General features: G+C 39.0%; 1 protein-coding gene across 2 annotated transcripts in view; it reads left to right on the top strand.

Annotated features, from left to right (window-relative positions):
- Nucleotides 1-1773: 1773 nt before the first annotated feature.
- LOC117369516 (phosphatidylinositol 4-phosphate 5-kinase type-1 gamma) overlaps nt 1774-21151 on the top strand; it is a 75142-nt gene continuing 55764 nt past the window's right edge. Inside the window, exons 1-30 of one of the 2 annotated variants that reach the window (XM_033964754.2) lie at nt 1785-2253; nt 6100-6156; nt 7083-7207; nt 7294-7396; nt 7473-7764; nt 7842-7945; nt 8079-8268; nt 8391-8463; nt 8693-8796; nt 8877-8964; nt 9076-9255; nt 9481-9584; nt 12747-12831; nt 13366-13442; nt 13689-13782; nt 14441-14523; nt 14603-14675; nt 14842-14915; nt 14994-15057; nt 15145-15301; nt 15830-15938; nt 16037-16256; nt 16547-16755; nt 17027-17122; nt 17215-17294; nt 17491-17701; nt 17880-17980; nt 19244-19837; nt 20179-20237; nt 20330-20778. In XM_033964754.2, the coding sequence (XP_033820645.1) occupies nt 2167-2253; nt 6100-6156; nt 7083-7207; nt 7294-7396; nt 7473-7764; nt 7842-7945; nt 8079-8268; nt 8391-8463; nt 8693-8796; nt 8877-8964; nt 9076-9255; nt 9481-9584; nt 12747-12831; nt 13366-13442; nt 13689-13782; nt 14441-14523; nt 14603-14675; nt 14842-14915; nt 14994-15057; nt 15145-15301; nt 15830-15938; nt 16037-16256; nt 16547-16755; nt 17027-17122; nt 17215-17294; nt 17491-17701; nt 17880-17980; nt 19244-19837; nt 20179-20237; nt 20330-20459 (4023 nt within the window). In that variant the 5' untranslated portion in view covers nt 1785-2166 and the 3' untranslated portion in view covers nt 20460-20778. Of the gene's footprint in view, nt 2254-6099; nt 6157-7082; nt 7208-7293; nt 7397-7472; nt 7765-7841; nt 7946-8078; nt 8269-8390; nt 8464-8692; nt 8797-8876; nt 8965-9075; nt 9256-9480; nt 9585-12746; nt 12832-13365; nt 13443-13688; nt 13783-14440; nt 14524-14602; nt 14676-14841; nt 14916-14993; nt 15058-15144; nt 15302-15829; nt 15939-16036; nt 16257-16546; nt 16756-17026; nt 17123-17214; nt 17295-17490; nt 17702-17879; nt 17981-19243; nt 19838-20178; nt 20238-20329; nt 20779-21151 lie in introns of those variants that run through there. The other variant, XM_055221473.1, reaches the window with a different exon arrangement.

Raw genomic sequence — 21151 nt, 5'->3', positions numbered from 1 at the left:
TCTACAACCTCTAGTATTAACAATGGTCATGGGGCAGGGAGCTGAAATGTTTGTTTGCAGAGTGCCCTGTGTAAGCCTCTTGACAGGACTATGACTAACTCAAGTGGAAGCTGCTCTGATCCCTGTGCTTTGTAATTTTTATATCATTGTAATTGTATTGGTTAAAGCCGTAAATGCACAAAGAGCTCTGGTCTTGTTCTCTGTACCACTGTGGTTGAAGTTCATTCTGCCTTCTCCTGTTAATGTTTATTGGGGTGGCATTTGCACATTGCTTTGTAAAAGAATGTCAGCAATGCAGTGCACTGACTCCATCTGTGTCCAGGAAGAGAAACAGTAGAAACAAAGAACAAAAACTACTAAATATCTGGCACTGACGTTTGACTAATATCACATTTATTAGGTTTATTTGAATTTGAGTAAAATGTGAGTGAGTCTTACTTTTTAAGTTTTCTATCTTTTTTATTGTCACATGCTACCATGAGTTCAGATACTTATTAAACTAAAACCTACATACAGCATTATTTTACATTTTGGTCAGTGTAAATTGCAACTGCATTTAGGACTTCCTGTTCAAAACTGCAGAACTGAGAAGCCCCGTTGCATATATAAACAGCAGGACTGTTTGTATCTATGGGATAAAATATTGTTCTATTTTATATATATTTCACACATTATTTTTTTGAATTTGTTTGTAATTGAGGCTTAATCCCGGTGGCCTCTGTGTAGCAGTAGTGAGCAGTAGCATGCTTACCTGTTAGAGGGCACACCTGGGTAATTGTTTGTTTAGTAATAGTAGCAAGTCTTGGCTCTAGTCTCTTCACACATGAATAATGCAGCAACAGAGGCCCGGTCACCAGTACCAGCTGTTCAGGCCATTCACCCAACATCTGCTGCTGTCTGGACATTTACATATGTAAATTGTACACTCTGTCTCAGCAGGTCTGTTGTTCTGACTGATTCATTTGAACAAGAATCTGGCTTTATATATCTTTATTAGGCTATCCCAAAATTATTAACTTTTATCTGATTTTAATACCTATTAATATGGCTTTTGTAGATTTGATACTGGCTTGTATTGATTGAGCAATATAATCTATTGACAATGGACCTCCTCCTTTGTTAAAAAAAATCTAAACGAAACTGATTTGAAGCTGACATTTATTACTGCTATGAGACTATGGGTAAATTACCAAACAATGGAAGATCTCATCTGTGACTGTAGTAAGGGCTACGGGGGAAATGTTTTGCTAGGTTCACGGGGCTGAGGCAAGATTTTGACGTAACTTGTGCGATTCCGCTCACTACTTAGTGTTTTGAAAATGGCAAAAACAAAACTGCATTACCATATTATTCAAACCTTTGTTGGCCCTCCTTAGCATAAAATCATATATTAACCGATAGTATTTACTCGGATGCTGTAATTATGCAATATTGTTAAATAAGTTTGTATCCTTTCATGGTAATCTCCAGTGTAACATGTGCTTTCAGAAAGTTGTATTTGTATAGGCAGAGCGCTGATAACTGAGGTGTGTCTTTAGTGCACGGTCCACAAGAGTCCACTCTGAAACCCATCCAACCAATGAAGTCCTCCTTTGTCCTGGCTGCAGCTATTTCCTCATGGTAAAAATTACTGTAACTTAGTAGTGAGGGGTCCTTAATAGCTTTACTCTACGCAAGCACAGGCCTCCAGTGTAGCAAACAGGGCGTCAATTATTAACCAGCCCCAGCTCTCATTCCCCAGCTCGTTTCCATAGCACTGAGTACAGAAACTTAGCCAAGCAGTCTGCAACCTGCTGCTGCCCTACCCACACATACCTCTGAAGAGGGCCCGGAACGGTAGAGGATAATCCTTTGGACAATTTATATGGAATTTGGAGATTTATCAGATTTATTTTTTTAACTCGTGGCTTATTTGTGGATGTATTATTTATATATTTTAAGTGTTTTTTGGAGTAAATAATGTAAAAAAAAAAAAGAAGATGTTTAAGCCACCACAGACATATTGAAATTGGCAATAGCTGTTCCAGAAGAGCACTGAACATTATAGCACTGAATTGTTTTTGAAATAGAAATAATTTTTGAACCTCTTTTACCCATGGATTTTGAGTGACACATTGGACTTATCTTGAGTCATTTAAACTTAAAGGAGGACTATCTGTCATCATAATGAATCTGGCTTCAAGGATCAAACTTATGAAGCATTTTGGCTCAGTCCCACCAGACCCTCGACCCCCTCTGCTGGTGGTACCTCCTGTAAGTGGACCGTTTATTGTAGCGTACAAATGGCCTTTTGTTTAACTCTTGATGATTATAATGCATAACTTTTATATAGCCAAATAAAGCCAAAAGTTCAATGTTTAGGTCAACAAATTGAACATGAAAAATATACTAAACTATATACACTATTCTACTTACATTTGAAAGCAAATTTTACCTTAAATGTAGAAGGCAAGTGCGGAAGAGTCTCATGTACACCTCCAATGTGCTTTGCATGGCTGTCTTGCTACGCCTTGTTTGCTTTTGCATGTACGTAATTTGGGCATGAGAGTTCAGTAGCCTTTGCAAAAACATTTCGTGACCTGATCTTTTCGTGACTTAATCTTTTTGCTTTCAATTACGAAGTGTATCAGAATATAATTTTATGGTACTAATTCTCTTGACCCTTCATGTATTTCAGATAGTTAGATCATTGCCAGCCTGGTCAACAATTAACTTTCATTGATTGTATAGTAACATGGTTGTAGCAGTGTTTCACACAGATAAGACATTTAGAGTCTATTCAATACAAAAAAAAAAAGACTTATTGACCTTATTTAGTTATTTTTTGAACAGTATGACTCTGTAATGTATTTAAAGTTACCATTTAAAACACTGGACATTTTTTTGATGTTTTCAAAATTAAATTAAAATGTATACATCTGGGTTACTTTCCTTAACTAACCCAAACCATGCACTTGAAGATGGGCCAAGTAGAATCACCGATAATCGTTATTTCTTGAAAACAAACAACCCATTTCAAAGTCGCTGTCCTGAAATTCCCATGATGCCTCAGTGCCTCCTTTATCAGTCTGCATACTTCTGGGTAATTACCACTCACACTTAAGGAACCCGGTGTTTGTGTCCTTTTATAGCCTCTTGTCCTAAGCGAAGGCCGGTGCAAGTCCACCTTAACTCATGTGTTCATTAAAATGGCACTGAAGCTGAGTGGGCAAAGGCTGTGGGCGGAGTCCGGCAGGTGAAATAATCTCCACTAGACTCATAGTTTTTCCTCTCTGCTGGGTTGCTAACACTACAGCCTCAGATTACACCTAATCCTTTGCTGAAGATATTAGGTTTCTCCTGGTTGAACATCACGTGTGCACAGATGAGATGAGAGGAAAAGCGAGTGTTGGATTACCATGATTGTTTGAGTTCTGAAGATGTTTTATAGATTATTATTATAAGGCGTTGGTTCACTGAGGGCAGAGGCCGCGGGTGTTTTTGTGCTCGGAGATCCCAGAGGAGGAGGATGGAAGTGAGGTTCAAAGATCATGTGGTGAGTGCACCTGTTGCTGGCAAAATGTGAGAAAATATACAGCAAAATATATTCATATGCTAACCATCAATAATAAAGGATAGATTCAACAAGAGTACAAGAACAACAGTGCAATAAAAATGTTTTTAAAAATATGCTAAATAAATCAGGGTTGAAATTGGGCATTAAAGCTATATGCAAAACTACTATATTAAAATATACAATAAATACAATTTAAACAGGATCTGCCTTTGACCTTGTTTTCATCTTTCTACAGATTTGTATTATTTAACATGTATTTTACCAAGAAAGTCTTTTTGAGATTACTCTTACATCCGCCATACATAAGTTAAAATAATAGAGGTATATTAACTCTCTCTCTTTTTGGGAATAATAGTGACTCAAGTCTTTAAAATAAGTTTTTAAAATGCCTTCGGTAGCCATCAGTAGGTCTAGTGCCTACATTAGCGTAGTGGCAGTTGCCACTAAGCAACTGTTTTCTACGATTCCCACCATAAATCTTGGCTTTATCACCATATGTATAGGCTAAAACATGAGCCCTGCAGCTGAAGTCCTGCCTTTATTTGAATAAGCAGGTCAGTCTGTGTTTCCTCTGGTTCATCATTAACTCAGCAATGGCCTTCTGTTCACAACTGATATAGACACTATCATCTGAATGGATAGAGCAAAATATTTATTTAAATAAAACATCATGTTATCTAAGTGTCAAAATGGTTATGATAGGCAATGAACATATAAAAATACTAAAAGTATAATTGTCTGTTAAATTTAGACTTGTTTAGTGGTTAATCAGATTTGGTTCTATTGAAAACATTGATGTGCAGTCAGGGCAATCAAGGGAAGCTGTGCTTGTCCAATAAAATCTAAAATCATTGCATGTCAAAAGTACAATTAAATAGTTACAAATTCTCTCCAAATAACCCTGTTTTCCCCTCACTTCTGCCTTTTTGAAGTACGGTTGTAGTCGCGCTGTCCTTTAGTTAGTACACCCTAATGGTCACTGAGCAGGCTACATCAGCCGCTGTTCTGCATGTCTCATTAATTAAAATGCATTGTTATCCTGTGCTATGAGGCCATGCCGTGCCACACTCTACATGTGCTTTTACAACTGGAGAGGACAGCACATTGTTTTAGAGGCTTGTGCATGTGCACTGAGGACCACGGCAGACTCAAAAAGCTCTGAATAAACCCATGATAACTATCGCACATGTGTGGCTGGATGTTTCTTCAGGAAAGACATGGTTGTGATTTACATCTATGAGAGGAGAGTGTTAGTGCACTGTTCTAACACTGGGCTGTGTTTAAGGAGATGTTTGTGACACATTTGGCTGTATTATAAGAGCACCTATCACCTGTCTGACCGGTGCATTGTTGTTAGCTGCATAAATGAAGTTTAGGAGTTGAACAAACCTGTGAAGAAACAAATGGCCCATTGACTAGCCCTGTTTGTACAAATAGTATGTCATAGTATAAATACTTGTATATTATATATGTAGGTCTAGACGTCTCTGATTGGGCTCCAAAATGGCTCATTACACATGCGTTTAATATGTCAGTAAAAATAAATATACTCATTTGCACGTAGTTTGTATAAAAACTTGCCTACTCATAAAAGTTGCCACACGCTACTGCTTGAAGAATTAAAAAATGTTCATACTTTTTTTTAGGTTTGTTTTGGAAGTTATTACCTGGACCAGTCTTATTGATATAGCAACATAGTAACATACTCATCACACCTAGTCTTTTTTCTAATACCTTAAGCAGGATGGATGTGTGGGTGTGACAGCAAGTTTGAATCTTGGCGATGACTTCACTTTTGCCTGTAGTAATGTATGAGCTAGCACAGACACTCACTACGTGGCCTAAATATTCCAGTTTGTAGTTTAAATAAACAAATATTCTTCAGCAGCTATTGGCCCAGCTGGCTCTACCTGCTCAGTCCATGAATTACTCTGCACAATAACATGTGATGTTGGCCTCAGTGTACTTCTGATTAGTCGGCTAAGAAGAGTCTACAATTATAGTTTTGCAGGAATTTAAACAGTTGTTCAGTTGGATGTACTGAACAAGTTTTGTTTTGTTTTTTTTTCAATTTGCCAGGCATTATCTGATTCTCAGTTAAAGTATTATTAAAGCAGCTTATTATAATTTTGAAATAATATTGTTTTCTTAAATTCTTTTCTTATTTATATGATATGAATAATTCTCCAAACCTCTATTGCCCTATTTGAGCAGAGATAAAGTCCTTGTCTATTTTGCTCTTTACATACATAGCCCATCACTCAGTCGTCTCTTGGGCTCCATCCCTATGTACGTAGCTGCACTGGCCTCGGGTGCAGTTTTCTTATTGCTACTACAGGGACATGGGCCCCTCCTCCAAACATGTAACCCCTCCCCCCACAGCGGTCAGGCAGGACAGGTGAGAGCATGTACTACAGGTTAGGAGCACACATATTTTAAACCTTGCATTAAGAACCACCATCCTTCTTGTAAGCAGATTTATGCACCTTAGTATTACATTTTTTTATTTGTGGGATTTTATTAATTTGACTTTTTCTTTTCAGAAACCAGGTATGGAGGAGATAACGATATGGGAGCAACATACAATAACATTAGTCAAAGTAAGTCCACACTCAAATATGTCATTGATTCTGTGGTAGACATTACACAGGTGATTAGCCAGAATCAGCATAGACCTCTGCTTAGTCCTGGTTCAGACATGAATCCTAGATAAGTCCCCTTTCAGTTTTTGTCCAGCTGGATTGGTTTTATTTAGATTCCTGGATCAGTTTTAGTTTCTAAATGAATCTTGTTTTTTGTTAAATAATAGTCAGTTTTGGTTGGTAAGTTGCTCTTTAGTTAGTGATGCACATTTTAGTTAATAAAGATAGACACTTGTCACATATACAAATGCCATATAATTTTTGAGGAGGAAAATAGGAAACAAAACAAGGTAGTTAAGCCTACCACTTAAATGTCTAAAACAATGTTCAAGTGTTATTTATTAATCAGATGGTCTTTCCTGATCTGAGACGTAGCTTGATAAAACACAGGATTGTCTATTGTTTTCTGGAGCCATTGTCAAAGCCTTGGCTCTCATTTGGTTTAGGAGTTCTGTTTCAGTGCCGTTTGTGGGAGGAATGCACAGTGACACACCCTTTACCTCTCTGCTGTCCTGCAACATACTCTCCTCTATGGAATGTGCTCTGTCTATGTCACTGTCACCGTCACCCACACACTACTACTGTAGTACAAATACAGCTTACTACAGAGATGTAAGGTTGATTAAAAGCTTCTTGACTTCTATCAAGCTTTGAGTTATTTGTTTTATTTACTTATATATTTTGTTAATGTTACATTTAATTTGTATGGGAAATAATTTTTGAAGACAAAAACTTTATTCCTTAATTGCACACTTAATTTATTTCAACATTATGTGGTTTATGTATTATCATATTTCATATTTTTCATCTCCCTGACCTTTTCTGTTTGGTTCCCTTATTGTTTATTTTGTCATATTTTGAATTGTCTTATTGTTACTTGTCAGGATCCCAAAGTGGGGTTTGGCTTCGCTCTGTCCGGAGGGAAGGACAAGCCTCACCCAGACAGCGGCGATACAGCAGTGGTGATTTCAGATGTGCTGCCAAATGGACCAGCCATCGGGCGGCTGTTGTAAGTGTTTGCATCACACAGATAGAGGATGGTTGAAGATAAAAGTCTGCACATCACTAAAACATATACCCTTGTGTACTTTCTAGCACCAAGGATCAGGTTGTCATGGTCAATGGGGAGTCAATGGAGAATGTCTACTCCAACTACACAATTCAGATTCTTAAGACATGTGGAAAGACGGCTAACATTGTAAGTACAGAAAAACTTATGAGACTACAGACAGATATAAAATAATAATACATAACACACTTTTCTCCTTCCCCAGACGGTAAAACGCCCCAGAAAGATCCAGATCCCAGCCACTACCTCCAGACCCAGCAGAGCTGCATCTCACTCCAACCTGCTGGAAAATGACGCTCCCCGGAGGCCACGCACATACTCTGATGGTAGCAACAACCGCGAGTACGACCGGTACCGCTCCAGAGCACGCAGCTCCTCTCCCGATCGCAATGGACACAATGCACTGCCACTCATGTCCTCCGGATATAAGAGACTGCCCCACGGAGTCACAGAAAAGCCCATCAGGACCACTCTGGTCAAGAAGAGGATCACAGATGGTGAGGGAATTCAATGTAATATGATGACACCTTTTGTCTAAATATATGTTATGTTATTTATTATACTGTGTCTTTAGAATATGGACTGAAGTTGGGAAGCCAGATTTTCATCAAGCACATGACAGAAACTGGACTGGCTTCAAAAGAGGGCACTCTGCAGGAGGGAGACCTCATTCTCAAAGTAAATGTTCATTTTCATATAAGTGCCATAGGACAATGGCCTCAAATATTTGAGTTATGTAAAGAAGTGATCTTATGTGCCTTCTTTTAATAGCACGTTTACCACAATGTGTGCCTGTTGATTATTTTTCAAGATTAATGGTATGGTGACAGAGAACCTTTCGTTACTGGAGACAAAGCACCTGGTGGAGAAGAGCAGAGGTAAACTGACCATGACTGTACTCAGAGACAACCGCAAGTTCCTGGTCAGCATACCGGAGGTGGTGGACAGCGCCCCCAACAGCGAGGACGAGCGCAGGCGGGACAGCAGCTCTGAACTCGAGGGTAAGAGTTGTAATTTAATTATTTGCCCAGAATATAAATTTAAATATTAACCAGATTATTGCCCTTTTTCCACCTGTTGGACAGATTAAAGATTGTAATACTTTTTCTGTTTTTCTTGTCAGATATTTCAGACCTGGATGATGACATACCCACACACAGAACACGCCACCCCACAAGAGAGAAACGCACACGCAGGTAACACTCCTCTTTCTGTCATAGCCTTTATTAAAATAAAACCTGAATTGCTAGTATCACAGCAGTTTCATTTTCTAAATATGGATAGTCCTTTGGTATGACATTGCAGATGAAGATCAGGGTCTTGTGCCATAATTTCTAATCTGCTGTTATCACTGCAATACTCTTCAAAAGATACCTGACTTTTTAGAAAGAGACAAAAAATATTAATTTCTTTGTTTTCTTTTAGGATTCGAGCTGAACAACCTGTGGCTGTGGCTCGTTCTCGGGATGCCTCACCAGTCCGCTCCACTTTACCCCGACCTCCCCTGAAAACCTATGCTCCTCGCCGACGTAAGATTGAAATCATTTTAACTGATACAAAATATGTTATTATATGACTGCTATAATTATAATAATCTTCTTTTGTACAGCTCCGTCTGAATCTGAGTCGGACCATAGTGCATCTCCACCGCCAAGAAGACATACCCCAGATTTGAGGGATAACTCCAGTAAATACAAGTAAGAATATACAGCCTGCCTGATTATAATTTACACTATGTGCGCATCATTGAACACTGGTATTCACTTTTCTGTTTAATTAATTCTAATGCAATTATTTTTGTTTCTCAGGAGCTTATCTGGCTTGTCGACGTTGCCCAACCCTAAATCCTCTCCTCTGACGCCCTCCTGGAGCGTAGACCGACTCGCCTCCACCTCATCCCGACCCCGCAAACCTGTGTCTGAGTCGGACTCGGACCGCAGCCCCTCACCTCCTCCCACCAGAGGGAACTCCACACTGGATAGATACAAGTAATTTCCTTATTTAAACAAGTACAAAGTTGCACAAAAATCCATTAGAAATTATTCCCCCTTTGGTTTTCTTCTTTGGGCTCTCTGCATCTTCTTTACAAATGTATTGTCTAGGCCTCTTCTGCTCATCCATAAATATAAGCTGGACCTACCTAATTTTGCACCTCTTTATAGTTGCTTTTATCCTATTGCCAGTCTTATTGTCTTATTTTCTTTGTCTTCCAGACCTGTTCCAGATCTAGCCTACGCAGGAATGAAAGCGTCACCCATCCCTGTCCGAAATGAGCCCTATCGGAGGGTCAGCTCCCCCGTCAGAGCCCCTCCCCCAGGTTAGTATTCTTTAAAAACAGCTCTGTTCAAACATATCTTGAATTTACTGTCACAATATTTGCCTAGTTTTCTTTTAGCTGTTGAACAGGTTAGTAAGGTTTGATCAAGTTGGTGTTTTTTCCATTTAAAAAAGCTTTCACTCATTCATAAGTGAGTAATCATTCTGAACAAGGAAACTATTGTATTCCACAATTTACTACAGCAAGCCTGAGCCTAACATAATAATTCTGAAAATGATAATGCAAACCATCTTCTTTCATAATTTGTTGTACTTTTTTGCTCTCCCCCTATATTGTATTGTAAAATCAGACAGTTGTGGCTGTTTGCATGTATAACCCCAATTCCAATGAAGTTGGGACGTTGTGTAAAACTTTAAAAAAAATACAGAATACAATTATTTGCAAATCCTACTCAATCTATATTGAACTGAATAAACTACAAAGACATGATATTTAATGTTCAAACTGATAAACTATTGTTTTTATGCAAATATTCACTCATTTTCAATTTGATGTCTGCAACACCAATAACAGGGACACTGGGACAGGGGCAACAAAAGAATGTGAAAGTTGAGGAATGCTAAAAAATACACCTGTACACCTGTTCACTTCCACAGGTGAACAGGTTAATTGGAAACAGGTGAGTGTCATGATTGGGGATAAAAGGAGGATCCCCAAGGGCTCAGTCATTCACAAGCAAGGATGGGCCAAGGTTCACCACTTTGTGAACAACTGCATGAGCAAATAGTCCAACAGTCTAAGAACAATGTTTCTCAATGTACAATTGCAAGAAATTTAGGGAATATCAAAAGGTTCAGAGAATCTGGAGAAATTTCTACATGTAAGCGGCAAGGCCGAAAACCAGCATGCCCTTGACCTTCGACCCCTCAGGCGGTACTGTATTAAAAACAGACATGAGCTCTACCCAGCTCTACCTCTCTGGCAAACCAAACTCATCACTCCCACCATCAACCCTTCTTATCTGTATCAATGAAGTCAAATCCTGGTTCACCTCCAATTTTCTCAAACTCAATAGCAATAAAACTGAACTTCTCCTTGTCGGCACCAAATCCACACTAAACAAGATCAACAATTTTTCTATACCCATTGACGGCTCCTCCATCTCTCCTTCCCCTCAGGTTAAGAGTCTTGGTGTCATCCTCGATAGCACTCTCTCCTTCACTTCTCACATTAATAACATCACCCGCTCCGCCTATTTTCACCTACGCAACATTAATCGTCTCCGGCCCTACCTCACACCACAGTCCACAGCCGTACTTGTACACAGCCTCGTCACTTCTTGCCTGGATTACTACAATTCTCTTCTCTTTGGTCTCCCACAAAAAACACCCCATAAACTTCAGCTGGTTCAAAATTCAGCAGCTCGCATCATCACACGCACCCCTTCCATCAACCACATCACACCCATCCTACAGCAACTTCACTGGCTCCCCATCTCACACCGCATCCATTATAAAATCCTGCTCCACACATTCAAAGCCATCCATAACCCTGCACCTCCATAGCTCTCAGACCTCCTCCATATTGCCACACCCACTAGCTCTCTCCGCTCCTCTTCCTCTCTCCATCTCTCTGTTCCCTCAGCCTGGCTTGTCACCATGGGGAGCAGGGCCTTCAGCCGCTCTGCTCCCCAGCTCTGGAACTCTCTCCCCCCTGACCTCCGCAATACTGACACACTCTCACACTTCAAATCCAAACTTAAAACCCACTTGTTCAGACTGGCATATTCTTTATAATCCACAATTGCCCTGTCCTTTTTCAGTGTTTTTTATCTGAATGCTTTTAACTGTATGTTCATAAATGTTGATTTTAACTGTCTGTATATGTATATATATTGTACTGTAAGGTGACCTTGAGTGCCCAGAAAGGCGCCCTATAAATAAAATGTATTATTATTATTATGTGTAAAGAATATTACCACATGGGTTCAGGAACACTTCAGGAAACCATTGACAGTTAACACAGTTTGTTGCTACGTCTCCAAGTGCAAGTTTAAACTGTACCATGTAAAGAAAAAGCCAAATATCAACAACACCCAGAAACACCACTGGCTTTTCTGGGCCCGAGCTCACCTGAGATGGACTGACACAAAGTGGAAAAGTGTGCTGTGGTCTGATGAGTCCACATTTCAAATTGTTTTTGAAATCATGGACGTTGTGTCCTGCGGGCCAAAGGGGAAAAGGACCATTCGGAATGTTATCAGCCCAAAGTTCAAAAGCCTCTGTGATGGTCTGGGGGTGTGTTAGTTCCCATGGGGAACTTGCACATCTGTGAAGGCACCATTAATGCTGAAAGGTACATACAGGGTTTGGAGCAACATATGCTGCCATCCAAGCAACGTCTTTTTCAGGGACGTCCCTGCTTATTTCAGCAAGACAAAGCCAAGCCACATTCTGCACGTGTTAGAACAGTGTGGTTTCGTAGTAAAAGAGTGCAGGTACTGGACTGGCCTGCCTGCAGTCCAGACCTGTCTCCTATTGAAAATGTGTGGAGCATTATGAAGCGCAAAATAAAACAATGGAGACCACAGACTGCTGAGCAACTGAAGTTGTACATTCAGCAAGAATGGGAAAGGATTCCACCTGCAAAGCTTCAACAATTAATGTCCTCAGTTCCCAGACGCTTATTGATTGTTGTTAAAAGGAAAGGTGTAACACTGTGGTAAACATGCCCCTGTCCCAGCTTTATTGGAACATGTTGCAGGAATCAAATTGAAAATGAGCGAATGTTTGCATAAAAACAATAAAGTTCCGTTTATTCAGTTTAATATAGGTTGAAAAGGATTTGCAAATAATTGTATTCATTTATATTACCGTACTACAACCCCAATTTCAATGAAGTATTTGATCTACCTCTAACCTGGAAGTGAGAGCCGTAACCAGCACTAGCAAGTATTGTGCTTTGGCAGTCCACCACATTTCATTTCACCATTGGGGAAAAAAGCTGTTTTAAGTCATGCAAATGCCCTAAAAATCATGCATGTGAATATCAACAGTGTCCAAAAAAGTTTGAGAGGCACTAGTTAAATTGTTTTAAATACAGACTCCTCTTTTTGTGACTTAAAAATCAAGTAATGCAGCCCTAACAGGGATTTTTAAAATTGTATATACTTAAGCAGATTTCTGTTTTGTTTCCTCACAGACTCTGAGTCGGAGTCTGAAGAAAGCGCTGGTCGTCCTCAAAGGCAGAGCACCACATACAGCCAGGACTCGTACAGCAGATACAGGTACACTTGACCGGCCCCACCCCTCCCCAAAATACACCGCATCCTCTGGACTGGAGAGCTTTAGACACAAGTTTAAGTTAACATTTTCCGTTTTAATGTGTATTTTGTGATTTTTACTATTATTTTATATTTTTGTTTGTTTAATTAGCATCCATTTTGTTTTGCTTGTATCCCATGTTTGTGATTATGTTTGCATTTGTTGAGCACTAAATAAAATGACTTCAAATAAACTCTGTCATGTATTTGTGCTGATCAAACCTGTGAATTAGACATTATAAACCACCTCAGTATCTATAATTGAAAGAAATCTGCATGTGTATATATACAATCCATATTAACTTTTATCATGGAGAAAAACTAGTCCTAATGACATTTGATCAGTCACAAAGCGGTAACAGCGTAAGAGAGAGCATCCCTGGATGTACTCAGGTGAATATTCATCAATGATCATTATTTTCAGTCACAGGTGCCCCGCTCAAACCTGACTCAGATCTGTGTCTTCCCTCACTCCCGCCTCCCGCTCTTCTCTTGCAGAGTGCTGCCCGACGTCTCTGTGGACCCTCCCATTTGGAGCAACACCAGCACCACAGCCAGCAACCCACCACCTCAAGGTACAATACAAAACCATTTAAAACTGAATTGAACTGAAGAGTTATTCTCCTGTGTTTTCAAGTTTCATAGACTGTGCACACTATTGTTGGTTTATTCCAATATAAACAGGATAATTAAATTAGAAATTGCTAAAGTAGTTCACTTTCTTCAATCACACATGCAAACACGTAATATAAAATAATATTTATATTTGTCACAAAATAGATATTTTTAAAATGATTGACTGATTCTCTGTTTTGTTGTAGCCCCTGAGACAGAGTCAGAGGCCAGTTATGCATCTGTGCCAAAAATGCAGTCAACCAACAGTGACCTCTCCAACACTGTCAACAACCGATACAGGTGAAACTTTTTTCTGTTTGAGCAGTGATGGGCTGACACACACACACATGCACACACACCCCCACACATGCACACACACACATACACTCCTATATACATTCACTGTTGACTGTTCAGTTTAGTCACCTTCACAGCTCCCATTGACACACTGCATTGCTGCTATTTTATAATTTGGTTTTCAAGATGATGTAATTAAAGGTTTACCTGAATTTGATGGATCATAGAAGCTTCACCTTGCTGTGATTGTTTGATAATTTACTTGTGTATTAATATGTATTGTAATAAATACATTTATTAGAGGTATTCATATATTCAGGTGTAACTGGTTGGCCATTCAATAGCACTTTACCACAGATTGTGCATTTACAGGAAATTTGGTCATTTTTTGACATTTGTAAACCAACCTAAGTGAAATTACTGTGTTATATAAAACCACTTTGAACATTTTGAAGAAAGCAACCCTCCAGGGCACCTACCTGCACCTGATTGTAAATTGACACTGACAAGATTTCTCTGTAACTGCTCTAACACAAACACAGGTGCGTGGTTACTGGTATCAAGTAGTGCATGTGACTGGAAATACAGCAGTAATTGGATCTTTAGGCTCCACATTACACCTGTCAAATGAGATTATAACAAAATGTGGTGCCTCTTCCAGAGTCCTTCCTGAGTCCAGTGTAGTCCCAGTGAAACGGGAAGCACCTCAACGTGCCCCATCGCCCACCAGCCCACCCCCTGATGGTTAGTTTGATAATCACAGATGTACAATTCAAGTTCTTATATCTGTGTATTTGTAAAAAAAAAAAAATCATTATTTCAGATTCATCAGAGTCAGACCAGCTTTTCCATCTTCGTCGTTCAGGTAGTTCTGAACGGGAGGACAACCATCGCAGGTACTTAATATATTTGTATAAATCATTTTTCTGTTTTGTTCCTCCACTACTTTGTCATTTACATTAGCACTATTTTATAATTTTATTTTTATTTGTACACATTTTTATTATTAATTTAAAAAATCTGTTCCCCTACTCATCCATGTGTTTTATTCATTTATTGCAGTGCTCCTCACGCTAATAACCCAATAGCCACTGGAACCTCTGGCATTTCAGTGAAGAGTAACCCACCAATTTACTGTAAGTTACTGTCAGCTTGTTTTTAGACACGTATTTATTAAAACCTGTATTCACGTAAATGTGTATTTCTATCCACAGCCAGACCTGCAGATGAGCCCATCTATTTGCTGCCTCCAGATTCTTATCCAGCCACGACACCAGGGTAAGTAAAAAAAAAACAACATTATAAACTATTTTATAAACTATTACGAGCAGCTAACATTTGTATTTGTGCTTCTCTGTTGCTCAGATACAGCTCAGATGTCCACACGGTGTCCTTTGTGAAAGAGGGCAGTGTGGGGCTGAGGCTGGTCGGAGGAAACGATGTGGGAATCTTTGTGGGCGGAGTCCAACCCAACAGCCCTGCCTACGATCAGGGCATGAAGGAGGGTGACCAGATCATGCAGGTGACGAGAGTGATACCAATACTTCTACATAACAGCTCTATGACTAATGACACAAGAAGGAAATGAAACTTATTTATGTGCCTTTTATGGGTAGGCATATAAAGCAAGTAAGCATCTTGTCCTTATTTCTTTGTGGAAATGGATGCAAGTTTAACAACCTGAGAACTTATGGCTAGTTTTGTTCCTTTACTGTCATGAGCTATCATGCTAAATTCCCATAACCGGATTTGAAATTTTTGTATTGTGAGAGAAATACAGAAGACACATTTTCATGACTAAACAGCTGCTAGTAATGAGAGTGCAGTGTATACTGGCACGTGTGTTTGAATCAAACAGATAAACTACTACTGCTCTTATTACTTAAGATGTTAAAGTGGGGTCAGAAGGACAGTTGCCAGATCAGTTTGTTAAATTCTATACACTGGTATATGTGTTATGCCTGATCACTGTATACAGATAAATGTTTGTATGTTTTTAGTTACTTTCATTAAACATGCAAAGATGGAAGACTGTTGTGTCTATTTTTAGGTGAATAAAGTTGATGTTGGCCATTTCACACGGGAAGAAGCAGCCAACTTCCTTCTCAATATAAAGAGTGGGGAACGTGTAGAGATTGGCACACAGAATAAAATGGACCGTAAGTTAAAGAAATATGTATTAATTCTTAATTGAATCATTGAATTCTGTCATTAGACAGAAACATTGGATTAGAAACATATTAATTTTCTATTACAGTTTATAAGAAGATTATGAAGTCTAATTTGGGAGACAACTTCTACATCCGTACACATTACGACCATGAAGCAGAAGGTCCCATTGGCCTGAGCTTCACCAGAGGAGAAGTGTTCAGGGTCGTGGACACAATGTACAAGGGGAAGCTGGGCAACTGGATGGCCATTCGAATGGGCAACGACTTGCACGAGCTGGACAAAGGCACCATCCCCAACCAGGCCAGGTAAGAAATGACTATGTTAATAAAGAACTCATAAATAATTCATTACTAAATAGCAGTCTGGAGTAAGGAATATTTATTCTTTACAAATAAAATATTTTACTTCATGTTGATTTTTAAAAGCTTTATTGGATTCAAATAAAATATAAATTTTAATTTCTTAGTTACTTTCCTCATAGTGAGACAAATAAAGATTATTTTAGTCAACCTCAAATATTAGTATAAATTTCTTTTTAGGTATCAAAACAAGTATATACTTGTGTATTAAATTTAAATTCTATTGCATCTTACAGGGCTGAGAAGCTTGCCGCCATGGAGCAGGCACAAAGGGCCATTGGAGCCAGAACCAAGACTGACTCTGGACCGAGAGCCGAGTTCTGGAAAATCCGGGGTCTCAGAGGAAACAAAAAGAACGACAAGACGAGGCGGACGCGGGACGACCTGCTGCAGCTCACCATACAGGGGAAATTCCCTGCCTACGAAAGAGTCCTGCTCAGAGAAGGTTTGTGCATGATTTTATCCATGTTACCCAAGGTCCTAAAAGGATATGAAATAATAAAAAAAATATGACATTTATGAATTAATAGTTTGAATGCAGCATTAGACTTATAACATTTACTTTTGAAAACAAATGTTTTTGTTAATTCATTATTCTGGTAAAAGGTCATTTTATTTTCATTATTACCGACATAACAAAGTTGTGTTAGTATTTACAAAGACATAGAGCTGTCTTCTGTAATATGTTAATTTGTTTTTTGTTTTTTTTTAAACAGCTAATTTCAAACGGCCAATCGTCATTCTGGGGCCTCTCAATGACATTGCGATGGAGAAGTTGGCTCGGGAAATGCCTGATGAATATGAAGTGGCAGGTTAGTCCCTAAATCATTATAAATACAGTATTGTATTCGAAGGAGTAGGCCGACTAGGTTTTGTAAAATGTCTTTATAATACATTATTACAGAGATGGTGCCTCGCAGTGGATCTGGAGACAGTTCCTCAACAGTCATTAAATTGGACACAGTGAGGAGAATAGCAGAGAAGGTCAGTATATTAAATAGACAGAAGTGAAGGACATATTTTAGAACCTTTTGCAATGATTATGTATGTTTTGTGTTTCTTATTTTATTTACTGTCTAGTCCTAAGCATTATTAAAGGAATTATCCAATTTTTTAAAAACTTCATGAGCTTAACCATAGTGTACCACATGCCCAATTGCCCAATTTCACTTGTTTTTAGGACAAGCACCCCCTGCTGGATATCACTCCAACTGCAATAGAGAGACTTAATTACATTCAGTATCATCCAATGGTGTTGTTCTTGGACCCTCACAGTCGAAAAGACGTGAAAGCCATGAGGCAAAGGTACAGTCCAAAGTCCAACAAGAGCTCCAGACGCCTCTACGCCCAGGCACTCAAACTCAGGAAGCACTGCAGCCATTTATTCTCTGGTAATTACATTATATCTGATTTTCAAATGTTCTGTGGAGCTGTATATTGACATAAAAAAAAGTTTATTCAGAATTCATTTGACTTATGTATGGATGACACTGTACCTGAAGAATGTTTTTTGTCATTTTTTCATCACTTTTAAAAAAGTAACCCCTGTATTTCTTTATTTGTCTCTAGCTCGTATTGACCTGCAGCCTCACAATCATGTTTGGTATGAGGCTTTGAAAGATAAAATTCGTCATCAACAGTCCAAACCCGTCTGGGTGTCTGAAGTCACGGTAAGAACTTTAAACATTGGGGAAATGGCTGGATTTGAGTATTTAATGCAGAAAGTCTGCTGTGACGTGACCGCCCCCCATTGATGTGGTCCCTCTATTAATATTTTACACTACATGTAAAAGAATATGTCATGTTTTCTCCTTACATTTGTATGTTAGAACAATACATTCCTAGGGACTTAATACTAAAGAAATATAAACAAATATACTATGTAAAGTGGAGATAAGTATGAAACCTATCTAGTCCTTGTTTTTTGGTGCATGAGACATCATTTTCACACATGGATTGTCCACCACAGAGTCCAGACCTTAACCCCATTGAGAATCTTTGGGATGTGCTGGAGAAGGCTTTGTGCAGCGGTCAGACTCTAACATCATCAGTGCAACATCTTGGTGAAAAATTAATCCAACACTGGATGGAAATAAATCTAGTGACGTTGCAGAAGCGAAATCGAAACAATGCCACAGTGAATGCGTGCTGTAATCAAAGCTAAAGGAGATCCAACGAAATATTAGAGTGTGTGACCTCTTTTTTTGGTGGTGACTTTTTTTTTTTTTTTTCGCCAGGCAGCGTATTTTGTAAGGTCCAAACAAATTGGCTCTACATCACCACCTTTTAAGTGACCTCTATGGGATGGGAGATTGACTTTGGCCAATAAAATTCATAGGTGTGATGGGACGTACGAGGACAAGCCTAAAACATAATTGGAGCAATTCTCTATATTACCTAGGAAGTTGGCAATATCGGATGGCATTTCTGCCACCACTTTGATAAATGTTTATAGAAAACCTATCTAGTCCTGGGTTTTTGGTCCAAATGAGCTCACACTCCACATGCCCCATCTAGAGATGTTGATAATCAATAGTTATCCATTTTATTAGGTATTCATTACAGTTTTTGTGTAGCACAGCAATAAAAATGTCTTTATTTCCTGTTTCTTTGACACCTGCTCATCACCACAGGCCTACAGAGCTAAAACTTTAGCCAACAGAGCAAAATCAAAACCTGAATAGAGCAGAGTAATGAGCACATAACCAATGGTGATTATATCACCCCCTATAATACACATAAAAGCTCAAAAATTATCCAAATGTGGATGACCACAATTTAAATTAAATTATTTCATGCAAAGTAACTGAAAATTGACACAAACATTTTTTAGGTCACTCCAACCAAAAAAGTAAATTACACTTAGCCGTATTATGCACAAGGTTGCTGGTCCAAAGCCATAGACTAAACCTGTTATCCCTCTGTGTGTGCAGTTGGAGGCTGGGGGAGAGCAAGACCTGGATGCCCTGGACCAAACCACATCGGACTACCTGAGTGCAGCCAGTGACCTGGAGGACACGGACGGAGAAGCCTTCACTGACGACGCTTACACTGACAACGAGGACCTAGAGGAGACATATGCCATCCAGGACACATCCCGAGCTTCACGTGTTTCCAGGATGGCCGGATCTGCTTTAGCCCGCTCCTCTGAACCTGTCGACATGGATAGTTCCATCATGGACACTGATCAGCACTCCGATATCTCCCGTAGAGATCATAGAGAAATCCCACCCCTAATGCACGTTCCTGAGCCTAGAACCTACAGACAGGAGCAGTATAGTCCCCCACAAAGTCCAGCAGAGGAGGAAGAAACAGGTCACCGCAGTTTTATGGACTCGGACTTCGGTACTTTGGATGTAGTTCAACCCACAACCCCCTCCGATGGACCCCCTGACTTTGTGGCCCCAGACCCCACCCTCAGGTACTCTGTGAATGAGCAGTCGGCTGATGAGGAAGAGGAAGAGGAGGAGGATAGGGCAAGTCCACCACTTGCAAGTCTGTCTGCAATTGAGGATAAACTGGAGCAGGTATTTTAATTGCACAAAACAATTTCATCTATTATTATCAAGGGAAATTACAAAGTTACAAACACATACTTATATAAAAAAAACATGGCCAAGACAAGACAAATGTGAAAATCAGAAAATTATTAGAATATAAACAAGTCTATGAAAAATAATAATTATATGTACTTGTATATACTAATGGTACACGCATAATGGAATTTATTTTAGGTGACCTTTGATGTTTTTGATGATAACTGTGTGTAAATATGTAATAGGCTTGTTATATTTAGTAATTACAAGAATCTTCTGTTAATACATGTTTTGTACAGTAAAAAACAATCTTTGTTACTGTCCTGTTCAAGGCTCGTCAGGCCGAACCACAAGCACAACCGGAGGAAAGGAAGACCCCAACATTCATAGTGTAAGTGAAAGAAATATACTGAATAAAATACTACAACTACTACTTCTTAAGTATATTTGAGACTAAAATATTTACTGCTGTTTCTCCCACAGACTGGCGCACCATCACCAGGCAGTTCAGTTCAGACGCACACAGATCCGAGGCAGTGACAGTTCTGATGAAGAAGATGTGGACAATGATGAAGATGAGGACATTGAATGGGGTCCAGCCACTGAACTATAGATACTTTTACAAAAAAAAGAAAAAAACAATTAAAATGATTTCAGTACCTGAACTGCTGCATGTTGCAAGATGAACTCAGATGGTGGTCTTGCAACAATTTCAGATTTAGTTTTTTTTTTTAAATGGACAATCTAATATAAATAAATGTAAATCTATAACAACATTGCATCCACTAATGTTTCCTGTGGGTTCTGTTTGCTACTATGGCCCACTTCATTTAACCACAGTATGAGATGGGTTTGCTCAGTGATGGTCACTTAAACAACAAGTACTTAAATATTTGTACCACATTTAATAATGTGAGAAGATGTATTAAATAAACGTTTCTGTGTTTGTTTGTTTATTTTTTACAATAAATATTGTTCTAATATGTAGAATTGCGTTTTCTAATGTTAATTATTGTTGAAATGTTTCGATTGCTTCTCCCATAGAGCAAGATATCCTTATCAATCTGAAAAAGATTTCCCTAATTTACATAAAGGTAAAGTGAGTGAGTGAGTTATTATTCATATACTTTTGTGTTTTATGGAAATATATACGCTCCCCTAGATTAGAAATGCACATTTCTAATTTTGGTGCGCAGGATTCTACTTGCGGTCTAATTTCCTGAGAAGTGTCTGTAGTTTGTGTCGTGCAGGTGTTTGTGGCGGAGGAATATCGCTGTCACACGTGCGACAGGACTCACTGATTAC

The sequence above is a fragment of the Periophthalmus magnuspinnatus genome, chromosome 4 (genome assembly GCF_009829125.3).
Source record: "Periophthalmus magnuspinnatus isolate fPerMag1 chromosome 4, fPerMag1.2.pri, whole genome shotgun sequence".
NCBI lineage: Eukaryota > Metazoa > Chordata > Actinopteri > Gobiiformes > Gobiidae > Periophthalmus > Periophthalmus magnuspinnatus.
Note: the sequence above shows the minus strand (reverse complement) of the source record. Positions and strands in the feature narration are given on the sequence as shown.